We start from the raw sequence: 24,217 nt of genomic DNA, 5'->3' as shown, positions 1-24,217 counted from the left end.
ACATCTGCCCTTTCCAGAGACGGGACATCACTGCAGCTTCATTTCCTGGGTTCCACGGCCAGCCGGGACCATGGTGAGCGAATCTGTCCCGTTTCAGGGGGGCTGCAGAGGGACTGGAGCGCCAGCTGTACCGCCCTGGCAGGGCCCGAAGAACAGGGCCGTGTTTCGATTTAAATCTAGACTAATATCGAGGCAGAGGTTTGAAAGCGGTGGTTTTTGGGTGCCGTCAGCATGTTTGACACGTCTGCAGCCCCGCTCGCAGGTTGTCGGCGCCAGCCAAAGCCCCCCAACGGTAACAGGTAAGGGAGGACGGAAACTCCGGCCAAGGGACAAACTTACTCTTGTGAAAAGGGCGGAGAGATCTCCGTTGTCCACAAAGAGCTGGCAGGGAATCCGCTTTTCAAGATCTCCTCTGAAAACCCCACTTAGCCCTGCACTTCTCTGGGACGCTGAAGGAGCCAGGTGCTGTACGGGGCAGTCCAGGAAACGCAGACATGCTGCCAAAAGCACCAAGTCTCTGAGCCAGCTTCAGAGAGGAGGAGGGCTCAGGCTCAGAGGACAGCAGGACAAGGAGCAGAAGCCTGAGGCTAAGGAAGGGCTCAGGCTCGACAGAGGGAGTCCTTGACAGTCAGAGGAGCACGTCGCCAGCCGTCAGGGAGGGCAGACTTAAGCAGAGCTGCCAGGGCCGGCCTGCTCAGCTGCGAGGGGAAGCGACGCAGGGAGCTGTCTGGAAGAATCCACACAGGCTGGGATATGAGGTCACAGAGAGCTCCTGAGAGCGGCAGGGGTGTGTTAAGAGCATCAGGTCTGAGGGAACCCCTGCCCGGCTCGCCCCAGCACTGACTGCGCCGACACATGAGGTTTATTTTTAAAATACTTTATTTTTCTCCATACTGACATTACAAAAAAAAAAATACAAAAAAAAAAAAACCAACCCCCCCCAAAAACAACCCCCCCACTATAAAACATTCAGGATCTCATTGAAACTGAGAAAAACAAAGCAGCTTCCAGCCTGGCCTGCTGCCCCCGGACTCCTCTCACTCCAGCCGTGCTATTTCAGCAGCTTTCTGTGTTCACAGCTGAACACGTAACAGGGGAGGGAAAAGGCTTCGTCTTAACCATTCAAACTGGTTTATAAATTAAACACTGCGTAACAGTTTTAATCTCTTCCGAACGTCATTGCCCCGCAGGGTTCCGGTTCCCCAACACATTAGATACTGTACATCTATACACAACGGACTGTGCATACACCCCACAGAGAAGTATCACGGGACACTCCATAATACCGCAGTTAAAACCAAGGTAGCTTACGGTCAGCTCTAACTCGCCAAAGCAAGAGTCAGGAGGTGCTAGGAGAAGGCGTGGCTCACCAGAGGCCTACCCGCAGGGAACCAGCGCAAGGTCAGGCTGATCGGATCCCAGAGGAAGCCTATCGTTTCAAGTCCAGAAGGACTTGGTCCAGGGCAATGACCACGTGTTGGCTCGACTAGAAATGCTGTGCCTCTTTGGAGGCTCAACCTCTGAACCGTCCAAAGGCAGGTGAGATATGCTTCATTAGATGAAGAGCCGGCCCCAGGGATACTGGCAAGAGGCAAGGTAGGCTGACGTAGGTAAGAAATATAAAAATTCTCCCAATGGAAATGCAAGTTTAAAAAAATACAGCATTTAAAAACAAAGTCACCCCGGGTAATTCCCTCCTGCTCCTCCCAAAACACATCCTGAATTTGATCTGCTCTGTAGGAAAATATATACATGCGCATTCCTCCTACTGCTAAATCCCTAAAAAGTTTAACTCAAACACCAGCAAAAAAAACCTCAGCTCCACTCACACATGGCTCTGCTTTTACACCTAGACATCTGCGACACACGGATTACGTTCTCACAGACATGATGTTCATATGGCTGAATTGATCCCCAAAAGAGTTGGGATGAACCACTCCAGAAAAAACCCCGTACGGGGTTATATATAAAAGCAGCAATGCAAACTCAACACATCTGAAGAAGAAAGCTCGTGTCCTGGGCCCCTGCCCTGCCCTGCCCTTCCCTTCCGCGACCGTACATTTTTGGCATGCCGGCATACACGGCAAACCCCTGATCTGACACTAGTCCAACTCCACTACCACCTGTCTGACGTGCTCTGAACCAAGAAAGCCAAGCCGCTTGAGTTTTAAGAAAGGTGCAGGAGGGGCGAAGGGTCTGAGACCAGGTTCCTTGCAGCTCAGCCTTGCATTCAGCATGGACGATAGTCGGTTGTAATCCCGGCACAGCAGAATGGAGCTCAGTGACCCCAGACCATGGTTCCCTGTTAGAAAGAGTCCCGCTACGGTGGCCATGTTTATATGAGCAATGCCTTTGCCATACAGGCTCACAGAATATGCTTGGATTCTTGGTACCGATGGAACCCAACAGCAGCAAGCTTCAGAAAGGTGAAGAACATAAAGCTAACCCTCTCCCCTCCTATGTACACTGTGCTGAATCTCTACACTTTCCGTCAGACACAAATGCATCCTCTAGCCCGACAGCCGACTTCAAAGCGTGCGACTTGAGAACCACAAAGTGATAAAACTCCCTGGGCCGCCCGTGCCATTTGATTGTGCCAGGCAGAAAAGCCAGGCTTCTAAGAAAAAGCTCCCGGGCAAGAGAGCCAGCGTGAGTTAGCCAAGAGCCTGCGATGCGAATCCCACACGGCTAGAGTGCCAGGCAGGCCGGCAGAGGGCAGGCGAAAGGGCTGGGGTGAACGGGACCTTCTGAAAAGGAGAGTGGGCTTTTTGCATTTGCGTGTGATCGGGCACCCCCGCGGCGTGCAACTCAGATGCTGTGGCACGTGTGTTAGACGTATTGCTACTGGGAGAACGCCCCGGGGGTTCTAGGAGCACGGCAGGTGCTGTTTGAGGATATGTCTCGTCTGCGGAGCGATTTTGTCTGGGAAGCGGACTTTGAACTCTACAATCAAGTCTCCCCGCTGGGTGGGGACCTTTGGAAAGGGTAGCCCTTCCCCGCGCAGTCTCTTCACTGTGCCCGGCTTGATGATGTCGCTGCAGGGCAAAGGGATCACCCTCCCGTCGATGGTGGGAATATTCACCGTACAGCCGCACAAGGCCTGGAAGGAAGAAAAGCAAACAAACAGTGAGACCAGCTGCCATGGGGGGGGCTCTAGAAAAGCCTGCATGTGCAGGAGTAGCCGAGGCTGGGAATCCACAACTGGTCTGGACAGTTCTGATCCCTCAGATAGCAGATATTATACCCGCCCCTGGCCCGTAGTCGTTACCCATTTCACTCCTATTGGCAATGCAGCAGTGATGCCAGCAACGTCTGGGTGACAGGCAGGAGTCTCCCAGCCACACTTCCCCGGTGTCCCATTGAGAAAGCCCCAGAAAAGCACATGGCATGTGGGTGCAACCATGGTCTTGTTTTCATGGGACCCTCTCTTCACTCAAGGCTTCCGAAAGGGGGCAGGTTTCTCTGGAGCTCTACACAGAGCAGGCAGGGCACTCGGGACAAAGGGCATTTCTCCTATTAGCCCACGTCCCTCTGAACCAAGAGGGGCAGAGAACCCAAAGAGCAGGAATCAGCAGGCCAGCAGATACGCTGGAGATGTGTCATGTGGCTGTGGGGCGGGACAGAGACTGTGGCTGGCCGGCACCTTGCCACGTAAACAGGAAGTTTGGAGAAGGCTCATTCATAATCTCCCCCCTCCCGCTTCATAGGAATGGCAAATCGGTGTCCGCGCACGGGGGGGAGCTCCTAACGTACACTGGACAGACACGCGGCAACCTGGCCTGATTCCACTGGGACCCGACTGCACATGTCGGGCTCGGGTCAGGTGGGAAAACATCCCGACTCTCTCAGGCTTGGGTTGACACTCCCCCCGTCTATGGGGCTGGCACGGCAGCGGCTCCTGCCGGCCCCGGCCAGTTGCCGTACTGTGCGTGCTTTGGAGCCAGCATCCGTAGCACCTCTGCGCTAAGAGAGCGTCTGGTCGCAAAACGACTCTTGGGCTCGGGTCTGGTCAAGGTCCGAGCAGACCTCTTGTACGAGCTTTGAGCACGTCAGCTGCGGGAAGGTCTGCTCAGAGCCTGGTACCGCGGCACGCGGCCGACAGCTCGTCACCCAAAAGAGGTGCACACAGCTCTTGTGAATCCAGCGAACTGCAGGCCTGCCCCAGCCACCACCTGCGCATCACCCACATTGTGAGTCTCAAACCCGACGAACGAATCACCCATCTGGGAAAACACATTCAGCTCTGTGCCGCCAGCAACACAAGCAAGGGTTCTGCGAGCACCTCGCCCTTGCAGACAGTAAAACAGGCAGTGTCTGTGCACGGGAACTGCGAGACCCAGTGCCTTTTTTTAGGAACCTCATTACACCCAGGCTGACTTCTAACAAACTATAAAAGGCAACAGCTTTGCTGTGCAGGGACAAGTCACCCCGGGCAGCAGCCGCCCCGACAGTCACATAAGTGACAGGGGGCACAGGAATGGCAGGGTGCTGCGGGCCAGGATCAAAGCTCAGTGAGAAAGCTGTGCACGCAAGAAACGTGCCTGCCATAGCGCTGACCGCAGCCAGGTCGCAGCCGGCAGTCAGCTCAACGAATGCTAAACTGCATCAGTCAAATGCAAAATGCAGGACTTGGCACTCATCAAATCCATGATTCTGTATCTGTCACGGGCAGGCCTCCAAAGCAGCAGAACGCCCCCCGCCCCTGCAGGGCAGGACAGAGTGTCCCTGTACTGAACAGTTCACTCCCCTCCCACACACACACGAGATGAGCTCTGAATGGCGTGTGGGCTGGAGTGGCCACCTCTGGACTTTCCTAGATTTTAAGGCCAGAAGGGACCATTATAAATTCTCCGAGCCGGACCTCTGGCACAGCACAGGCCAGAAACTCTCCCGCCGCAATATCGACATTAAGCCCCCCATTTCTGGCTGAGCTGCAGCACGTCTTTCAGAAAGACACCCCACCTCGAGGCAGAGCATCCGAGCGGTGGAGAACCCGCCAGGGCCCGAGGCGAGTGGCTAATGGCTCTCTGTTAACAGATGGGGCCTTCTGTCTAGCCGCTGGGTCCTGCTGAAGAGCCGTCTACCCTCAGAAAACTCATCCCCCCACCAGTGCCCAGAGACGGCGAGCGAGCCACCTCTTCACTTTCTCGTGGATAAACTACACAGACTAAGCAGCTCGAGCCTCTCACCCTAAGGCCCGTTTTCCTGACGATCGTTGTGTACAGGGCTACAGTCCCGGAGGCACTGGAGCGACCGAGACCTCTGCCCGGTAGGAGGGCGTGTCCGCGAAGGCGCTCTAGTGGGAGCTGAACTCCAGCACCGGTCCCTTCTCCGAGCTCCCAGCAGGACACCTGCACCCTGCGCTGATCGTCCAGGAGCCGGAGAGGGAAGCAGCCCCAGGGCAAGCTAAATTTAGACGGTGGCCTTGTTGTCCCGTCCCCGATGAGGTAACTGAGCGTTCCTGCAGCTCATCAACTGTCGCCCTTCCCAGAGCTCAGCGTCTCTGCCCAGCGCGTGGGATTTATCTATAGCCCCCGGCACCCCTGCCAACAGCCTCCAAAAGGTTATGAAAGCAAGAGCCAGGCATTCCTCAGCTGCCCACTCAGCACTGGCAACACAGACGTTTCCTGGAAGTTAGAGGTCCAGAGGTTCTCTCCTTCCCTGCAGCAGGGAGAGCAACTGAGGGACGTACCTGGAAGCGTATAGCACACCTCCGCACCCGGCTAGGTACCCACGCATTCCCACTGCCAGAGGAGGGCGTTCCACAGACAGCTCCCCCCGTTGTGTGTGCAGGGAGGAGTCTGATGTCCACAGCTCCCCTGGGTTCCTCTCTCCACCGAGGGCCCCAGCCCTCCTGTAGGCTACCCACGGCTGGTTCGCAGCACGGCTCTAGCTCTGCGGACGGGCAGAGCTGACAGGGGTGGGCTCTTTTGGGTTCGATTTCTGTGCTTTGCTGTGAGCGACTCCCTGGCACTGGGCTGCACGCGTCGGCGAGGGAACCGGCAACCAGCCCCTTGCAAAGGGCGGTGCCGGCCCGCGTGCCGGTTGGCAGGCAACGCTTTGGCGGATGGTGCCGGTTTTGAGATGGGGGGAAGGATACGGAGAATGCCACCCGCGGCTGGCATCCTCTGGAAGAGGCAGTCGAGAGCCAGACACAGTATTCTCCCTTTGCCCCACATGCCCTGTGGCACCGTCTCTGCAGCACTGGGCGGCTCACAGGCCAAACCACAGGGCCAGCCCAGCTGGCAGCAGTGACAACAAGGAACGCCCTGGCTGCGCTCAGAGACCAGCCGGACAGAGAGCCGCCCTGCAGCAGACTAGCTGAGCTCCTCCCCAGGGCTCCAGACGCTTCTGTTTCACCCCCCCAAGACACATGGAAACTGCACAGAGGGATGGACTGATCCTCGCTCCTGCGAACTAGCTCATGGCTGTTCCATGAACCACAACCCCTCTCCGCCCCGCCCCGCCCTGGTTCTGCCTGCTGCCAGCAGCTTCCCCAGGGGGTGGAGGAGGGAAAGGGTCACCCAGACTCCCCCTGCGATGGTTAAATCTGTGCACTCCCCATCCAGCTTCTGCAGGCAGTTGGCTTTGTGCGGCCAGATGTGGGAGGCCAGGAACTTCCGGGTGCGCGGTGCGCCAAGCTGCCGGGGCTGGGGTTTGCTGGCTGCCTGGCCCATTCCTGGCCTGAAAGGGGTGTGAGCGCAATGGAGCCTTGCTCCTTGGACGGCATTTGAACAGGCAGGGCTGCAGTTCAGTGCCGTGCCTCTGAGCTGGCGGGGCATGTCTCCCGCTACAGAGCGGGTGCTGGACACGGGGAGCTTCACTGGGCACGCATTGCTCTGCAGGGACGCCAGGGAGGAGCAAGAAGCCCTCCAGCACCACCATCAGCAAACTCCAGAGCCCTGAGCTGTAACCCCTCCCGCTGCACAGCCGAGGCGGCGCAGAGGAAGGCTTCCTGGGATGTCAGCGCTAAACCCAAGTCCTGCCTCCTGCAGAACAGGCCTCACGCCTGCAGCAAGCCAGCCTACAGTGACAGGTGCTAGGAACCGGCAATGCAGCGTGGCACTGTGTGTGTCCTTAAATAACCCAGGCAGCTCTGCTGCACACACGGGCAGGGACCTGGCCTCACTTTCACCACGGAAAAGCGAAGGGGATGTGGAGCGATGCTTCTCGAGGGGCCAACGTTGCTGGGAGATAACGGTGCTGCTCGCAGGGGAGGTTCTCATGAACCCCATCTCCCCCCGAAGCCGGGTTTGGAGTGGAAACCTACCCTGTACCCAGCCTCCCAGATACGCCAGCCCTGCCTTTTGGCTTTTAGGGCAGATAAGCTCCCACCCCTGCCTTCCAGAGCAAAAGCAGGGACAGCAAGATTTGCTATTTCTAAGGCAGACAACATGGCCTCCTCTCTCTCACCCCTTTCTTCGGGAAAATCTTCCATACCAATGTCAGACATAGCAGAGCGGTGCAGGGCACAAGGGAAAATCTGGATCCCCCATTCAAAGCACCCTTTGTTTCTCCACCAAGAGGAATGCAAGTCCAGCAGCACTGCAAGGGTCCACTCTGGCTCACTTTAGGGGACAGAAGAAAACAAGACATCTGATGCCAGAGTCAGCTCATGATGTATCTCACTTTCACTGGATTATTTTCGCTTCTTTGGAAGAAGGCCAAGAATGTGTGCGGTCAGGCTGTGGAGGGCGGGCTCTCCAGTGGCTGGAGATAGCATGGGAATCAGGGGCTCTATTCCCAGCTCTGCCACCAACACGTCGATCAAACCACCCTAGAATGGTTACATTTCCCTACCCCATGCCACTGGGAGGTTTAGTGTTGACAATGCAGCCAAAGGGTCTCCAGGTGTTTTGCCAAACAGTGTTACTTGCAGATCACAGACTCAGAGAAGATGAGGGATGGAAGGGACCCCAGGAGGTATCTAGTCCAACCCCCTGCTCAAAACAGGACCAACCCCAACTAAATCATCCCAGTCAGGGCTGTCAAGCTGGGCCTTAAAAACTTCTCAGGATGGAGATTCCACCACCTCCCCTGGTAACCCATTCCAGTGCTTCACCACCCGCCTAGTGACAGAGTTTTTCCTAATATCCAACCTAGACCTCCCCCACTGCAACTTGAGACTGTTGCTCCTTGTTCTGTCATCTGCCACCACTGAGAACAGCCTAGCTCCATCCTCCCTGGAACCCCCTTTCAGGTAGTTAAAGGCTGCTATCAAATCCCCACTCACTCTTCTCTTCTGCAGACTAAACAAGCCCAGTTCCCTCAGCCTCTCCTCATAAATCCTGTGCTCCAGCCCCCTAATCATTTTTGTTGCCCTCCGCTGGACTCTCTCCAATTTGTCCACATCCTTCCTGTAGTGGGGGGCCCAAAACTGGACACAATACTCCAAATGTGGCCTCACCAATGCCGAATACAGGGGAATAATCACTTCCCTCCATCTGCTGGCAATGCTCCTCCTAATGCAGCCCAATATGCTATTAGCCTTCTTGACAACCAGGGCACACTGCTGACTCATATCCAGCTTCTTATCCACTGTGACCCCCAGGTCCTTTTCTGCAGAACTGCTGCCTAGCTCGTCGGTCCCCAGTCTGTAGCTGCGCCTGGGAATTTTCCGTCCTAGGTGGAGGACTCAGCACTTTTCTTTGTTGAACCTTATTAGATTTCTTTTGGCCCAATCCTCCAATTTGTCTAGGTCACTCTGTATTCTATCCCTGCCTTCCAGGGTGTCTATCACTCCCCCCAGCTTAGTGTCATCTGCAAACTTACTGAGGGTGCAATCTACCCCATCTTCCAGATCATTAATGAAGATGTTGAACAAAACCGGCCCCAGGACCGACCGCTGGGTCACTCCACTTGTGACCGGCTGCCAGCTAGACATGGAGCCATTGATCACTACCCGTTGAGCCCTATGCTCTAGCCAGTTCTCTATCCATTTTATACTCCAATCATCCAACCCATACATCTGTAACTTGCTGATAAGAATACTGTGGGAGACTGTATCAAAAGCTTTGCTGAAGTCAAGGTATATCATGTCCACCGCCTTCCCTACATCCACAGAGCCAGTCACCTCTTCATAGAAAGCAATCAGGTTGGTCAGACATGACTTGCCCTTGGTGAATCCATGCTGACTGTTCCTGATCACCTTGCTCTCCTCCAAGTGCCTCAAAATGGATTCCTTGAGAACCTTTCAGGATCTCTTTTAAAGATTTAAAGCAGCCCTAGGAGCTTCACGTTTCTGGTTTACACGTGATACTCTGGGCCTTCAGGCAGAGAGAGACCCCAAAGCCAGCCCACGCTCTGAATCTAATACTGACTAGCCCCAGCACTTCAGGCTCCGTTACCGATAGCGGTGCAAAGCAGACAGTCTGTAGCAATTAAGTGGAAGCCTGGCCGTGTCTAGAATCCCATTTGCAATGCCGCTCAGCAGCTGCCAGCACTTCTGTGATGATTAACTGTGATTTTCCAGGGTTTAGAACTCGCTGCATTCCAGGAGATTTGGCTCCCCTGAGGGAATCAGGTTAGTTTGGCTCGCGCATTCTGCATGCAGCCGGTGCATTTTTGCCCCTTCCTGACAATCCCACCCGTATGTCCTCACCACATCCTTGCCCTGAACTGCAGAGGTAGCGTCAGCTGGAGCTGGGTGCTCAACACCCTCTGGAAGTCGGGCCACGTGTGTTTTCAACACATTTGTTAGTAGCCATTTTAACTGACTCCCTCTTCCCTGCCAAAGCACCTCTGCTCAGACATCAGCTTCACAGAGCGGAGTCTGCACAGACCTAACAGTTGTTTGCAAAGAAGCCACGTCACATTTTAAAAAGTTAAAGTTTGTCTGAGGTTTTTGTGAGAAGTGACATGTAGGGTGAATATGAACGGAGAGAAATAGAAATGAAATGAAATATAAACTTTGGTTTTTGCAAGATACGCAACAGGGGATGAAGTTAGAAAACGATTACATGGAAAATGTGATGGCCAAGCACACAACATGGCAGACAGAGTAACTGAAACCACAATCAACTAATTTTTAAGCTGGTTCAATTTTAAAGGGGATGGTGTCCCGTTCCTATGATCGGGAAAGCCAATAAAGAAAACATGGCCCACTGATTTCATTATGGAGTCTATAAGACTGTTTGAAAAAACAACCCCTCCACTAAATACCTTGAAATCTTTCCCCATCGAGTTTGAAACGGGCTGGAGAAACCACGGATCAAAATTAAAACTTTAGCATCACCTGCCGTTCACTTGTCAGACTGAATCAAGGATTTCAAGGGACACAGCCAGTTTGAATTTGGCCCCAAATGTATGCATTTTAGAATCAACTTTCAGAGACCTCGACATGCCAACACAAGTGCCACCGGCACATTTATGTTTAATTCCAAGGGATACGATTTAAAAAGCAAACACCCCCCTCGACTGTGCTTGTAGCTCAAATTGGGAAGCACAGCATTGTGCTAGTGCATGAGGACCTGAAAGTTTAAACCGGCACGCTGGTTTGCACTGCAAAGCAGACAGGAATGCAAGAAAGGCGGCAGCTGACAGTGACAATACACTGGATTTTTAACATTTCCTTAGTACAGATGGTTCCCTCCCCTACGCTTTCCCTTTAATGCCAGTGAAACCAGACCAGAAATTAGAGACAGTAGCTATCGAAAATAATCCCATTGACTGGATAAACTGTAGTGGAATGGCCCACCTCCCACACAGCCTTCACTGAGATGACAGACAGAACTGATATCATGCTCTGTAATATCCCGTGCCCACCACGGTGAAAGGATAAGGCCTGCACTGGCAACTTCCCAGGAGCCCCAGTGGGCACCAGGCTTGCATATAATCGGACGTATGATGGAAGCAGCTCACTTTTATTACGAAGATGCAGCCCACTGAGTGAGTCCCAGCATGCAATGCTGCACCTTAATCCAAGCCGCCAAGCCGCATTGCACCCTGGAACCTGTAGTCTCCACCTCCACACTAAAGAGGAGGGGCCCCAGGCGACCTTTGCCCTCATGCATTAAATCACAGGACATTATGGCTAAGTGCTGTGTCACGCTGAGACGTGGGGATTTACCTAGTTTAACGAAGGGCCTTAGTCTGCTCAGACCGCGAGACAACCATGCCAGCCACTAAGTGCCTCGCTAGGTCTGTGGACGGCAGATGCCACTAGAACTAGGACCTGAGCTGAAAGCGTTCACAGGGAGGTCACTTTGGAGTGTAAACGTGAAGTTTCTGGTGGGGCTGGTTTAACGCAGACTCATGAAGTTGCCCGCAGGCAGCAATGCCACAGCTAAATCCCAGCTAAAGCCCCCGCGACACTTGATTTTGCAGCTGCCGGAACGGTAGGGCTGCTTCTTCCTTTCTCTGCCTCCCACAGAGCCACTCATGTCATCTGAAGAGCGGACAGTTCTTTGCAGCCCGTGTGTCTCTGGGGAAGCTCTCTCACAGATGCCTCCCGCTACCATTCTAACAGCGAGACGGCTGCTCCTGCAGGGCCAGGCGGCAGCAAGTGCCCACTGCTGGCTCGCTCGCCATGGACAGGTGCAAGGGACGGGAACAGTCAGCACAGAGTTCAATGGTACCTGGGCTCGGGGACCAGGGCTGGTATCTCCCTTCCCCATCGCCCAGTTTGCAGCTATGGCATGATAAAAACAAGGACCAGAGAATGGTTGTCAAAGTCTTATGGGCCAGTGATCGTCTCCAACCTGCAGCCCGGGAGGGCGAGTGTATGAAGGAGGCGCGTGTTTGATGAAGAATTGAGAACGTGCTCTCTGCCAGTTTTACACAGAAGGGTTTGAATCAACCCTGTCCTGCGGGGAGGAATAGGGAGACTTCCCTGATGGGCTGTGAGAGCCCAGGGACAGCAGGACAGGAGGCTGCCAGACCAGCTCCTGGCACGGGATGGATCCCATCTCCCACACAACCACCCAGAGCAATCCATGAGATGCTGAGAACCAACAGCTAGTTCCGGCTCCCTGGTTCCCTGCCCTAGCTCAGATGAGAGCGCTGAGAACCTAGGGATGCCTGGAGACCACAAGATGCTCCAGCCACTCCATCTCCCCACCCCTAATTCCCTGTGTGTCAGGGCTGCAGGGAAGGGGGCACAGCAATCAGCTACGCCATCTCCAAGCCCGCTGGAGACTTGGTGATTTGCTACCTTTGAGCTGCAGTGCTCAGGTACAGGGAGCAGAACAGGGCCGACTCTCTGCCGAGCATTGATGGTGCTCCCGCCCACCCGAAGCATAAAACTGCTATGGGAAGGACCCATTTAGGGCTGGTTCGACGGGCGTATCTGTGAGGAAGGCACTGAGGAGGCTCTGAGATTTGGTAAGCATGACTCCATAAACCGTGCCGCCTCTCCCAGGTGTTGCTGGCGCCATAACACAGAGCAGTGCATTTCAAGACTTTACAGTGTACTGCAGAGTCAACGTAAGTCACTTTGACTCCAGTGCCTCCCACTTACCTTTGGAGGAGATTCCCCTATAAACACCCAGCTCCGAATGGTCGGGGGGGCTATGAAGTGGCACTCCATGCAGACACATGAGGGGAAGCTGCCCTTGTATCGCTGTGCTTCCACCTGGCTACACAGCCCCTGGGAAAGTTCCCTCAAGCTTTTAGAGGCAGGCGAGCCTTCCCACAGCGTCCTGACTCAGGGGCACGCACCGAGATGCTCGTACCCAAGATCTGATCCGCCGGGCTTTTTTCTATAAAATGCATTTGCGGTACATGGACTAAATCTGTTTTTTTTTTTTTAAATCCGCCCACCAAAATCTACATTAAGAGACAGACGATCTCACCTCTACAGTCTGACATGAATGGTACATTGCTGGCAGCTGCAATTTACATTTTCAATGTACCTGCCAATTGAGACTGACTAAAAAGAAGTGAGACAGTGGTACCATCAAACGTTCACATCATGAACGCGGGTTACTCTCGTCTTCCTTTCCACGCCTGCCACGCATGGCTTGTTGCTCTGACTCACTCAGACCCCTCTAAAGTTTGGCTGCAAACTCCACAGGCCGGAGACCGGACTTATTTGTTCCGCAAAGCACAGAACTAACTTCCCGTGCCGCTTGAATAAATAACGTCATGCCCGTGCGCGGGAGGGAGAGGGCAGAAGAGACCAGCTGGCTCAGGCTCAAGCTAGGGTGCCTGGCACACCGTCCCCATGCAGCCCTGCCAACAAACCAGCTAGCTCACTGGAACCGAGCCATCGACCCAGCCAGTGAGCCTGGCATTCCAGTGCAGAACACGGATGCCCACCAGGGACACGCTGAGGTGCTTGGGGGAACACGAGCCCACGGGGCTGAAGCCACGGGGCTCGCTTCTCTTTTGACACAAGGCAAGGTCTGAGCTCTTTCCCGGACGTGAACACCCCGTACTAACGGTGAAGCGTGGCACACAAGCAGTGGAAAAGGGTGCGTCCCTGGGCAAATTAGAGCAGTTAAAACAGCATCAGGTGGGCCTAGATACTGAGGTAGAGGAATTCCTGCAAACAGGAATGGACGTTGCTCTGTAAAGCAAGGGGAGAACACTCCTCTCTGCAGATCTCTCTTGCTCTTACCTATTGCACCCTATAGGAGCTTTTAACCCTGTGCAAGTTATCCACCCTTCTCATCTGTTCCGTTCACACCAGGAAACTCTCCTCTCCAAGGAGCACAGTACCAGGGAGCCCCCCCCCGACCCACCTCTTTAAGACTGATCATAGCCGTGTAGACCACGTTTGTCCCGTCTCTCTTGAAATGCGCGTGCGGCTTGTCCTTGAGAATGAAGACGATGTCGGCAGGGATGTTGTCTGGCGTGGCATCTCCTTCTTTGGGAAAGGTTATTTTAGTTCCCTCTTTCCACCCCCTTTTAATGACAACGTTTAATATCTTATCCTCGGTCCTTGTGGTTCGCCCATCCGGGTTCAGCCGCCGGCGGGTGATTTTCATCCTTTTGGTAGAGCCGTGGTAGATTTCTTCCAGGGAGACCCTGAGCTCGTGGATGATGGGCGGGTCCTGGACCTTCCTTCGTGTGTGGAGAGGCTCCGGGTGCCGGCGATGGACGCCGTTGATGCCGAACCGCCCAAAGGCGCTGAAAGGGTCATCGTCGTCATCGATGTCCATGTCTTCCTGATCGAACCCGTTGAAGACCCGGGAGCGGCTGCTGGCGAAGAAGATGTCGAAGGGATTGGAGCCGCCAAAGAAAGACGCAAAGGTGGCGTGCGGGTCTCCGTGGAAGGTGTAGTGGAAAGTGTTTCCCGAGCCGCCAGAGGAACCACCTCCAGTTTTGAGACCTAGAACACAGCAAGGAAAAGACAACGTTAATATAATCCACTGAAGAAGGCGGCTGTTCCCTTCCGGTCCTGCCTGACACACGGGGAATCCAGACAAAGTGACGCCCAGGGCACCCTGCCTAGACTTTTGTTTGTTTGTTTGTTTTCTAATAAGGAGCATGGGAACAGAAGGTGGAATTCAGTCTTGCTATTGCAAGCTCCTTTCTACCTCTCTGGGCAGTAGGATCCCACACATCCTCTCATGTCCCCCCATCGCCCCCAACCTGGCCACGATCCATATCCCTTTTCCACTGGAGGAACCAGCTAGAAGGAATACAGCTGAGCAAACTTCTCTTCCGTTGCGGGAAGGGGAGCGCAACCAGCATCTCATCTACAGGGTCCAGGGAACTGAGACTCAATTCTGTTCTCAACCCTCTGCTGGAGTTGAAGTCTGCAGGGGATGCAGAATAACGGGGGCTCACGTTAAACGGGCATGAAACAGGTATGGAGCGTAAGCAGCCAGCCAGACTTCCATCACCACCTCCAAGCTGGTGAGCATGCAGATTCTCAGCCTGTCTCCCCCAAACATCTGAGCGTTATTCTATTTGTTTCTGTTACTGGAACTGCTCCATGCCCACTTCCATAGCACATAATGGTGTGCAGCAACAGTGTTTGCTCCGTGCTAACAGAAGGGAAAAGTCAGACTTATGACTGAGTGCTTTGTCTACAGCCATGGGCAAGGCTCCTGGGCCAATCATGTTACTTCCTGCTGGATGGAACAAAGCAATTCAGTCTCTGTTAATCTGTGAAATGCCACAGCATGGTAACCAGTGGAGTCCAAAGACCATATGGGCCAGGCAGTTGACGGCTCTTTCTGACTAATTTAGCGACACAAATTAGAAGTCTAAGCTCTCCCAAAGGCAGTCCGGAGTACTCCGAGTATGGCAGCAGTACATTACTGCCTGATCACCCTGTTTGTGCTCTGCTCTATTCCATTCCCCCAGGCATCGGACTAGCGCCGTGGACTGTCACAGCCCAGCAATAGCACCCTTAGTGATTTATGAAAAGCTTTGAGCTCAGTGAGCAATTGTTTAGTCAGGACTTTGGCACACAGACTGATGGGACGTCAGCACCGTACACTAGCTAGCCTCCCTGCCACAAACGTGCGTGCAAGCGGAAGATGCACTATGCACTCAGATGAGCGGAGCTAACACGAGGGCCTCAAAGTACTTTGCAAACAAACTCAAGGTTCAACCACCTGAGACGTTAGTATTAGATCTTGCCTATGGGAGACAAGCGTGAGGGGCGATGAGGGCTTTTTGTTTTTAAAAAAGACTTGCTCGCCACACCGGCCATGACCAGCCACGGCCAGTCAGTTGGGGCGGTGCTCGAGAGCAGACCCCCGAGTGCACTGCTCTCAATGGAAAGAGACTTTGGAAAAATCAAGCAAATAAGTGGGATTTATATTTCTTTTGGTAACGATCAAAGCTGTTCTTAAACCAGGGTTTCTAGCAGCCCCTCCCTGCCCCAGAAACCTGCTCCTACTCGATTCAGCACAGACACCCTACATTTACACCTGTCCACAGCAAAGCCCTGGAAATCCCTAAGCAGCCAGGGTGTGAGGGAGACAGCCCCTCTGAGAAATGATCGGCAATAAAAATACCAAGAGGAACACCCAGGTGAGCAGCAGGTCACACAGGGCTGGATGTTAACTCCTTCCAATGCCTCCTTCACATTGCCACAGGCTGTGTGATTTTGTGCCACAAATTTCTGCTTGGAGGCGGGTCAGGAAGGGGTTTCGACAAGCCCAGGTCAAGGTCTATTTTCAGCTCTCCAGTTACAAAATAGAGCTGCGGCGGGAAAGCTGACATCTTGTGCCGACTGCCTCCAGTCAGAGCCAGGAGCAGAGATACAGAGCCGGAGCCACAAGCAAGGCAAAGGCAGGGTGGACGCACTTGCTGTTCTTTTCTGTTGTCTGTTTGTCTTGGGACGCCGAGGACTTCTGTTGGCTTGAATATACTGCCCAGCCCCTCAAAGGCCCAGCATCACAGCAGGCTTCCTTCTACCCCGACCTGGCCTATTGGGGCTGATAGAATGGTCCAAATCTGTGGGGAACGGAGCTGGAGGTGCAGCCCCAGTGCTTTCAAGTAGGTGATTATGCATAGCCTCCCCGCACTCAGAACAACTACTTGATTCTCTGGCAACAGCTAATGCTGCATTTGTGTCACAGCAACACTCAGACGTCAGCATTTTGATTCTGCTGTGGAATTGCGCAGAAGGCACAAGCTGGGCTCACGTGAGCAGAGAGATACTGTCCCGGCACACCAGAAGGGACTGGCAACCCCCAGGGAGGGACACTGCAACTTGCGTATGGGGCCTCCCTCATGGGCTCAGGACAGCAATGGCACCAGACTAGCACCGACCCTTCTCTCAAGGCTTCTGAAAAGGCAGGTGTCCAGTTACCAGCGTGGGTGCGTTCAGCACAACGCCTGACTGTCTGTCTATCACTAGCCCCCATTCCCGTAGTACTGGAGCGTCACTTCGCAACACACTGAGGCGGGGCAGGGCTGTTACCCACATTGTACAGATGGGGAATTGAGGCACAGAGAGACTAAGGGACTTGCCCAAGGTCACAAAGAGAGTGTGTGGCAGAGCAGGGGCTTAGGCCCAGGTCTCCCAGACCCAGGCTAGAACCCTATCTATTGAACCAGCCTTCCACTCATCCCACGTAACTTCTCCCGACTGGATGTAAGGGGTGTGCAGGGCTTCACCTGCCCCCTGGTAAAGGGGTGAATTTCACGAGCTACCGCCATATGACAAGCGCCTTCTCCCTTTGAGGGAAGTGAGTTTTAGTGTTTGAGTTGTGTCCCAGGATTTGAACACCTGTGAGAAGGTTCCAAGTCCATGCACTGCTTTGTACATGATTTAGTTTGCCTCAGAAACAGTGGGTCAGTTTCTTCTGGATTCTCCCCTCCACACTCAAAGAAACAAAACCATTCATTTCCTCTTCCCTCCACTCCTGTCCGCGCTTTGCCTGGACGCCACGTGCCTGTTTGACGGGCAGGCCCACTGACAACGGAAGAGCCCTTAACAAGAGGCTCTTTGGACAGAGGCTGCTTTGTCACTGACGCTGCTTGGATTTTTGACATTGTCGTAATTCCTGCGATGCTCCAGCAGGGCGAGTTGGCCCTTCCCAAACCACTGAGACACAGCACACTTTGGATTTCGTGGTCCACCACAAAGGGAAGAGATAGGAAGCATCTGTGTTGGCAACCAGGAAGATTGCTAACAGAGGCGAGCACTGAGAGGCTTGTGTGGACAGCTTATTGCACATGGATTTTCCATTTGCCCTACTAGTATAAGCTAGAAGGCAGATGGAAAGGACAGGAAAATGCCTAGCCCGATCCTACTCCCCCACCTGGTCCTCAAGGCTAGGGTGCAGAAGTGCTGAGGCCTTCCTATCTCTGATCCTCACAGGCCAGTTCCCGTCTGCTGCGTCATTGCTCTCCTGTGCGCGTGCAGGATTCAGAGCCGTGCGGCGCTGGCTAGAAGAATTCTATCCAGAGGACAGTCAAAGAGACAACACACTAATAGAGGGTAGAAGAGGGAGACTGGCGCCGCTGCACAGGCCTGAGCTCCCGAGCAGTGCCGTGGGGGAGTCCCTTCTGCCCAGCTCAGCGCTACGAAAGTTCATAAGGCAACTAGCAGCCGACACCCAGAATAAACCCAAGTTCTCAGTTACAGTTGGCATTTCCGCCTCGCAGCAGGGTGGGCAGCGATCTCTGGAGGGGGATTCCATGGGATATGCTGGCAGGCTCAGTGCCCAAGGGGAGACAATGAAACCCACAGCTGGCCCCACTGAACAATGGGAAAATACAGAACATGGAACCCAAAAGTGAAATGAAGGGAACAGATGCTGCCCATACTGTTCCTCCACTGACCATATAGGGACCAACACCTGCTGGCATGCCCGGGGGCAGGGTCCGGGACCTAGCACTATGTATTTTTGTTCAACATCTTCATTAATGATCTGGAGCATGGGGTGGGTTGCACCCTCAGCAACTCTGCAGGTGACACTAAGCTGGGGGGAATAGTAGATACCCTGGAAGGCAGGGACAGGATACAGAGAAGAGTGAGGGGGGATTTGATAGCAGCCTTTAACTACCTGAAAGGGGGTTCCAGGGAGGGTGGAGCTAGGCTGTTCTCAGTGGTGGCAGATGACAGAACAAGGAGCAATGGTCTCAAGTTGCAGTGGGGGAGGTCTAGGTTGGATATTAAGAAAAGCTTTTTCCCTAGGAGGGGGTGAAGCACTGGAATAGGTTACCTAGGGAGGGGGTTGAATCTCCATCCTGAGAGGTTTTTTAGGCCCAGCTTGAGAAAGCCCTGGCTGAGATGGTTTAGTTGGGGCTGGTCCAGCTGTGAGCAGGGGATGGGACTGGATGACCTCCTGAGGTCCCTGCCAACCCTCATCTTCTCTGAGTCTATTCTGTGATGTATTTTGACTGCTAAGCCAGCACTGAAGCAGACCGGCTTGAGGAACGTGCACTGGGATGGAGCACTGAGCAGGGTTTTATGCCGACAGGCTCCCTTTCACAGAAGGGCACCTGCCGGCAGGAATGGGCTCGGAGAGGCTCTGAACGGGGAGGACGTGGAAAGACAGCATGCAGTGAACACATTTCTTCAGGGGCAGTTTTTTAGATGGGCCCCAGGGTCGCATGCAGCTGAGCTGCCTCAAGGATCAAGCCGTGTTTAAGAAAATTCCACCATCTCCCTGCAGCAGGGTAGGAGACTGGGACACCCACAGACCTGAGGAAGCAGCCGGGTGCAGGAACGTTGAGGTCACAGCAAAAGCGCTCAAGTGACCCACATTCATGGTCAGACCGAGCCACCTCAGCAATTTCTAGCTTCATTTAGCATCTAATAGGCTGTTGCGCGTTTATTAAAAAACACAGCGCTGCAGCTTTTACTCAGGAGTCTAAACAGGAGTGAGGGAGAGTCCGGACCTATTAAACCCCAGCCAGTCCTCCCCTTGGGGCCCTGGGAGGTTCCTCTCCACAGTACTTCTTCTAGAGCTTTATACAATCTGGTTTTAAATGTGCTCAGTGACGGGGCTTTCACGTCTCCCGCCGGTACCCTCTTTCACCTAACATACTGCACAGTCAGGACGTTCTACCTCAATTCAGCTGTTTGCCTTTTAATTTATCCACCATTCTTAGTTACTGCCCAATAAAAACGGAAGTCTTGTTTTGATGAATCCTCCCCGAAAATTTGTCTTTTCACTTGAGGCAGGTGATTCTAATTTTAGACAACAGCTGATCGCTGCAATTCAGACAGTCCATGACAGCAGGGACATAATTAACGGGCTAAGTCACAGGCATCTGGTGTTAAGAGCGAGAACTGCCAGGATGGAGATTTTCTAAAACTTTTCTGGGCCCTTATTAGATAAACCAGAAAAACAGCTCTCAGGGTGAGCTTCCAAGCCCCGCGTTTAGAATTACAGCAGCCCCGCCTTCTGTGCGGCACGTGGAAGCAGTGAGTGAGAAGCTCTTCAGTTCTCTTCCCAAGGTTTTGATGTGCCTAGTTCTCCCACGCCACACAGGGAGTGGATACTGAGACTCTTGCCGCTAATCATTCAAACTGCATCACGCTAAGAACCGAGACTTTGGTCACTAACTGCAGAGAGATCCCTTTCGGCTCCTGAGGGCACAAAGGTACCTTTGACCCCTGCATATTTATGGTGATGCCTCAGATAAGCTGGTGCACCTGCTCCTTAGGACAGAATACATCTTGCCAGCTGAGCAGCCTGTTTATACCAGACCTTCTGCTCTTTTAAGGGCTAAGCTCCTTTGCTGATTAATGCAAATGCTATTCACTGCTCTCTACATCCTCAGCAAATAGGGTTGCAGAAGCTTCCATATTCTACTAATAAGGCTGTGCGTGATGGAACAGCTCCCCTACTCCATGCCAACAGAGAGACAACAGCAGTGACTTAGTTTCAAAACAAGACTATTACTTAAATTAGGAAAGGCTTTGAAACATGTAGGTCAGGACGTACACGAAAGAACAAAGGAAAGAAAAAAAAGAGTGGGACTAGAGCATAGGGGGCACCACTGCACTCACAACTGAGCCCCAGTGAAAGGAAAAGGGGAAGGGAGAGTCTGCAGCTGCAGGGAGAGACTTATTCTGCAGCCCATATTTAAGCCTTTCATTTCTATGCCCTCCAGAAGTGAGTCAGCCTTCAGAATAACAGGGTGAAAAGCGCAGAGGTGCCCAGTGAGTTTCTGAAGCTCTCAGGGTGAGTGGCAGTGACTGCCTTGACTTAGCTCCCGGTACATCCTCCTTCTTCCTTGCCTAACTGGCACCTCAGTCTGATGAGGGCAGGGAGTGCCAGGTGATGCCCAGGAGCTGGGATCGCACGCTGCAAACTGGCTTTGACTGGCCATAGAATAATTAGTACAGAACTGAGTCAAGCGATTATTTTTGGCCAGTAGGAGAGAAGACATCGTTTGGGTGTTTGTTCTTCCCAGCTCTGGTAGTAAGTAGTAACCTTGTTTCAGAGGCAGGAATGAATCATGGGGATAATTCCGGACACGTCACCCACGCCTTTGAATATTAGCTACTTGTTCCTTTTAATCTGTAAATGCTTTCTTGCTTACAGAAGCACATTCAAACTGGAACAGATAAGTGGGCATTCATGGGCCACTGGCTGAGCCAGGCTCCCCAGCCATTCGCAACCCGTCCCTTACCTTCCTCCCCATACTGATCGTACACAGCCCTCTTCTTGGGATCACTCAGAACATCGTAGGCCTCTGCGATCTCCTTGAACTTCTCCTCTGCACTGGGGTCTTTGTTTTTATCGGGATGATATTTCAGGGCCATTTTCCGATACGCTTTCTTGATTTCATCTTCGTTTGCGCCAGACTGGAGCCCCAAGGTCTTGTAATAATCCTTTCCCATGACTGCGACGGTGCTGCTGGTTGAGTCTTTATTTCTGAAAGAAGACAGACAGTGCTCAGCAATGCCAGCATTGCCCTACAACATCTGCGACCTCTGGGGAACCAGCCAATCTTCTGTTCCCCCCACCACAGACTTACCCCCAAGCAACCTCACGTTCCCATCCCCAGCCATGGTCAGCTCTCCTTAGCCTCTCACCCATCTGAATGGCTATGCCCAATTTACACCTTACAAGTTTTCTGCCAAGAAACCCATTTGAGATTCTGCAATACCTTTCAGTGTCTCTGATGGTCGGAGCAGGGCATGGGGAGACAGGCCTCTGGGGTCTATTTCCCGCTCTGCCACTCCTTTCTCCACCTCAATTTCCCATCCTGTAAAATGGGCATCGGCATACTGCCCCTTTGTGACTGCATATGGATGCAAAGTCAGTGCAGAGTACAGCACTAGTGTTTGGCTGATATGAACAACAACATCACACGAAGCTGTAACCTGAGCTGGGACTTGTCCCACCAATGAACAGATGTGGGGGCATGGGGAAGGAAGCCTAAACCCAGAAGCTCCTCTCCCCTCCACTGCCTGGATAAAGAGAAGCAGCCTGAGTCACAGCTTCACAGAACCTCACTCCACGTGCCCCGGCTCTCCCGGGAAGGAGGAAACCAGAACCATACATTTGTAATGTAAAAAACAAGCAGAACTTAAAAAAAAAAAAAAAAAAGTGGTCCTTTTGCCTCAGTGCGAAGGAAGAGTGAAAACTGAAGGGCTTGTGCGCTGTGGAGTTCACCTTAAAGGAACTTGAAACATTTTGTTCTGCAAAATGGTTGGCGTTCATCTGGGGAGAAGTGCTTCTCACCACGCAAGAGCTGTAATTTGTATTTAAAGAAGACAAAGGATGAAGCCGTTAGACAGAAATATCTTGTGATGGTGGGAAGTTATTTTTAAAGTGCTTTCTAGCCTGGCTTAGACAAGAGAGAGAGTCTGCAACTAGCAAACAATGTTGAAAGAAGTTAGAAATATCAGTAGCCCTAGGCACAGCTAAGTCTCATACCCTGACATGGTGCAATGAAGCCAGCCACAAACAATACACTCACTGGGCTCACTTTCTCCGTGGCATGGGACAGCCTGAAAGGCAGGGAGTCTGAGGCCATGAAGCCATGCCTGCACTAAGGCACAGGACACCTCTCTGACCTGCAACCCAGGAAAGGGACAGGGGCAGGCAATGGCATTGCGCAGGCACAACGCTGAAGATGGAGGCTGTCAGGTTCACGGAGGATCGGGAGAGTAGCTGGAGGAGATGTAGACATGCTCAGAGATCTGGGGCGGGAGTTATGGCAACGGCTCAGCAAAGTTTACATTTCACAGCTGTCTCTTCCCAATGTCCAGCTTCCTACAGAGGTGTAGCCACCTGCCTGAGCGAGGAAGGTGAGCTCAGAGGCTGTTTATGCAGAAACAACGATTTCTTGTGAATCAGTTATATTGGTAATTGGAACTATTTATCCCCTATGTGGCAGTAGCAATCACTGGAAGCACACCCAGAATGTCAGGCCTGCACACAAGTAGCGTAGGAGTTCTATTGTTGGAGACATCAGAAGGCCTCTGGGGGCGTAAAGAGCATCCCACAGCATTCTCCCGAGCCTAGCTTGTAAATGCCAGCCTGCTTCCATACCCACACCCCCCCAAAGCATTCCAGCTTCTGCGCTAACAGCACCTGCATTTAAAAAACCCACACAGACATCACCAGATTCTCTACACCACTCCCCTACAACAGCCACTTAATACTGGGCTGACGGCTCTTAATGCTCTGCTCACTACGGACAAGGGGGGGAACCAGACGCGACTGGAATGCTGTGAATGAGGATACTGATCTGAAACCCTGTTTGCCTAGGAACGCAGGTGCTACCCCCACCAGAATGTCTCTGATACACAGCCTTTCCTCTCCTAGCACACAGGTAAATGCTCGTCCGGGCGCTCAGCGTCTTGGGACTAGACTACCGTAACTCCCTCTTTTCTCGCTTTGACAAACACAGTCTTCCCCTGCTCACATCTAGTCAAAAGGCTGCTGCCCAGCTAATTTTCATAGCTCATCCCTTTGATCATGTCACTTCTCTCCTTGCATCCCTCTGCTGGCTCCCCTTTCTCTAGCATAGCAACGTAAGTCCTTGCCTTCACCTTCAAGGCCCTTGTTGGCCTATTCCCACCCTCTCGGATTCACTACTGAGAGGCTGACTTCTGCCTCTGAGAATCAGTGATGCCGGCCTTCATCACCCACTTCTGACATCTCCAAACAAGCTCCTTGCTGTCTCCCATGCTGCCCCTCACTCTTGGAAGGCACTCCCCATACACAGCTGCCTCATTGTCCTTCAGATCCCGCCTTCAAACTCCCTTTGCCCTGACACCTAGGACAAACTTGACAACAATCAGGAAGCTGGTTTGCGAATAGCGGGTATATTTCCACTTCCAGGGGGAGATGTGAACTCCAGCTTGCAGAGACGTACCCGCACTAGTTCTGATTGAGCTAGTGTGCTAAAACATAGCAGGGCAGCAGCAAAGGCGTGAGCAGAGGGAGGGGCTAGACACCCCGAGTGCGCCCCATCCAAGGCGGTAGGTCTGTACTCGGGGTCTAGCCCTCTTGGCACTGTAGCTACGCTTCGATTTTTAGTGCCAGTTGGTCTCCTCACACTGGAATTTACACCTCCCGCTTGCAGTGTAGACAGACATATCCTTGTCTTATTGTTTCTTTGTGCTTCCCGGTCCATCTGTTCGTATCCACCTGCTGTCTCCCATCTGACACTTCTATTGTAAGTTACCTGGGGCAGGGACCATCCTTTTGTCGTCTGTACTGTGCTTCGTGCAATGGGGTCCTGGTCTGTGACTGAGGCTTCTAGGTACCATTGCAATACAAATAAATAAACAGGCCAATGATTACCTAACTTAATATCCTGTCTGAGAGCAGGCCATGCCAGATGCTTCAGAGGAAGACAAACCTCCCATCATGCACCTAACCAAGCAAGAACA

At 53.0% G+C, this 24,217-nt stretch overlaps 1 protein-coding gene across 3 annotated transcripts in view; it reads right to left on the bottom strand.

The window, feature by feature from the left end:
* Window positions 1-1,005: 1,005 nt before the first annotated feature.
* DNAJB5 (DnaJ heat shock protein family (Hsp40) member B5) overlaps window positions 1,006-24,217 on the bottom strand; it is a 28,001-nt gene continuing 4,789 nt past the window's right edge. For all 3 annotated transcript variants that reach the window (XM_067543551.1, XM_067543550.1, XM_067543549.1), the window contains exons 2-4: window positions 20,998-21,242; window positions 13,683-14,272; window positions 1,006-3,100 (exon numbers count right to left, since the gene is read on the bottom strand). In XM_067543551.1, the coding sequence (XP_067399652.1) occupies window positions 2,867-3,100; window positions 13,683-14,272; window positions 20,998-21,208 (1,035 nt within the window). In that variant the 5' untranslated portion in view covers window positions 21,209-21,242 and the 3' untranslated portion in view covers window positions 1,006-2,866. The remainder of the gene's footprint in view (window positions 3,101-13,682; window positions 14,273-20,997; window positions 21,243-24,217) is intronic.

This window comes from Emydura macquarii, unplaced genomic scaffold, assembly GCF_026122565.2.
Source record: "Emydura macquarii macquarii isolate MOO-44397 ecotype Brisbane River unplaced genomic scaffold, CSIRO-AGI_Emac_v2 contig_915, whole genome shotgun sequence".
Classification (NCBI taxonomy): Eukaryota; Metazoa; Chordata; order Testudines; family Chelidae; genus Emydura; species Emydura macquarii.
The sequence above is the reverse complement of the archived record's forward strand: the minus strand, read 5'-3'. Positions and strand labels throughout refer to the sequence as shown.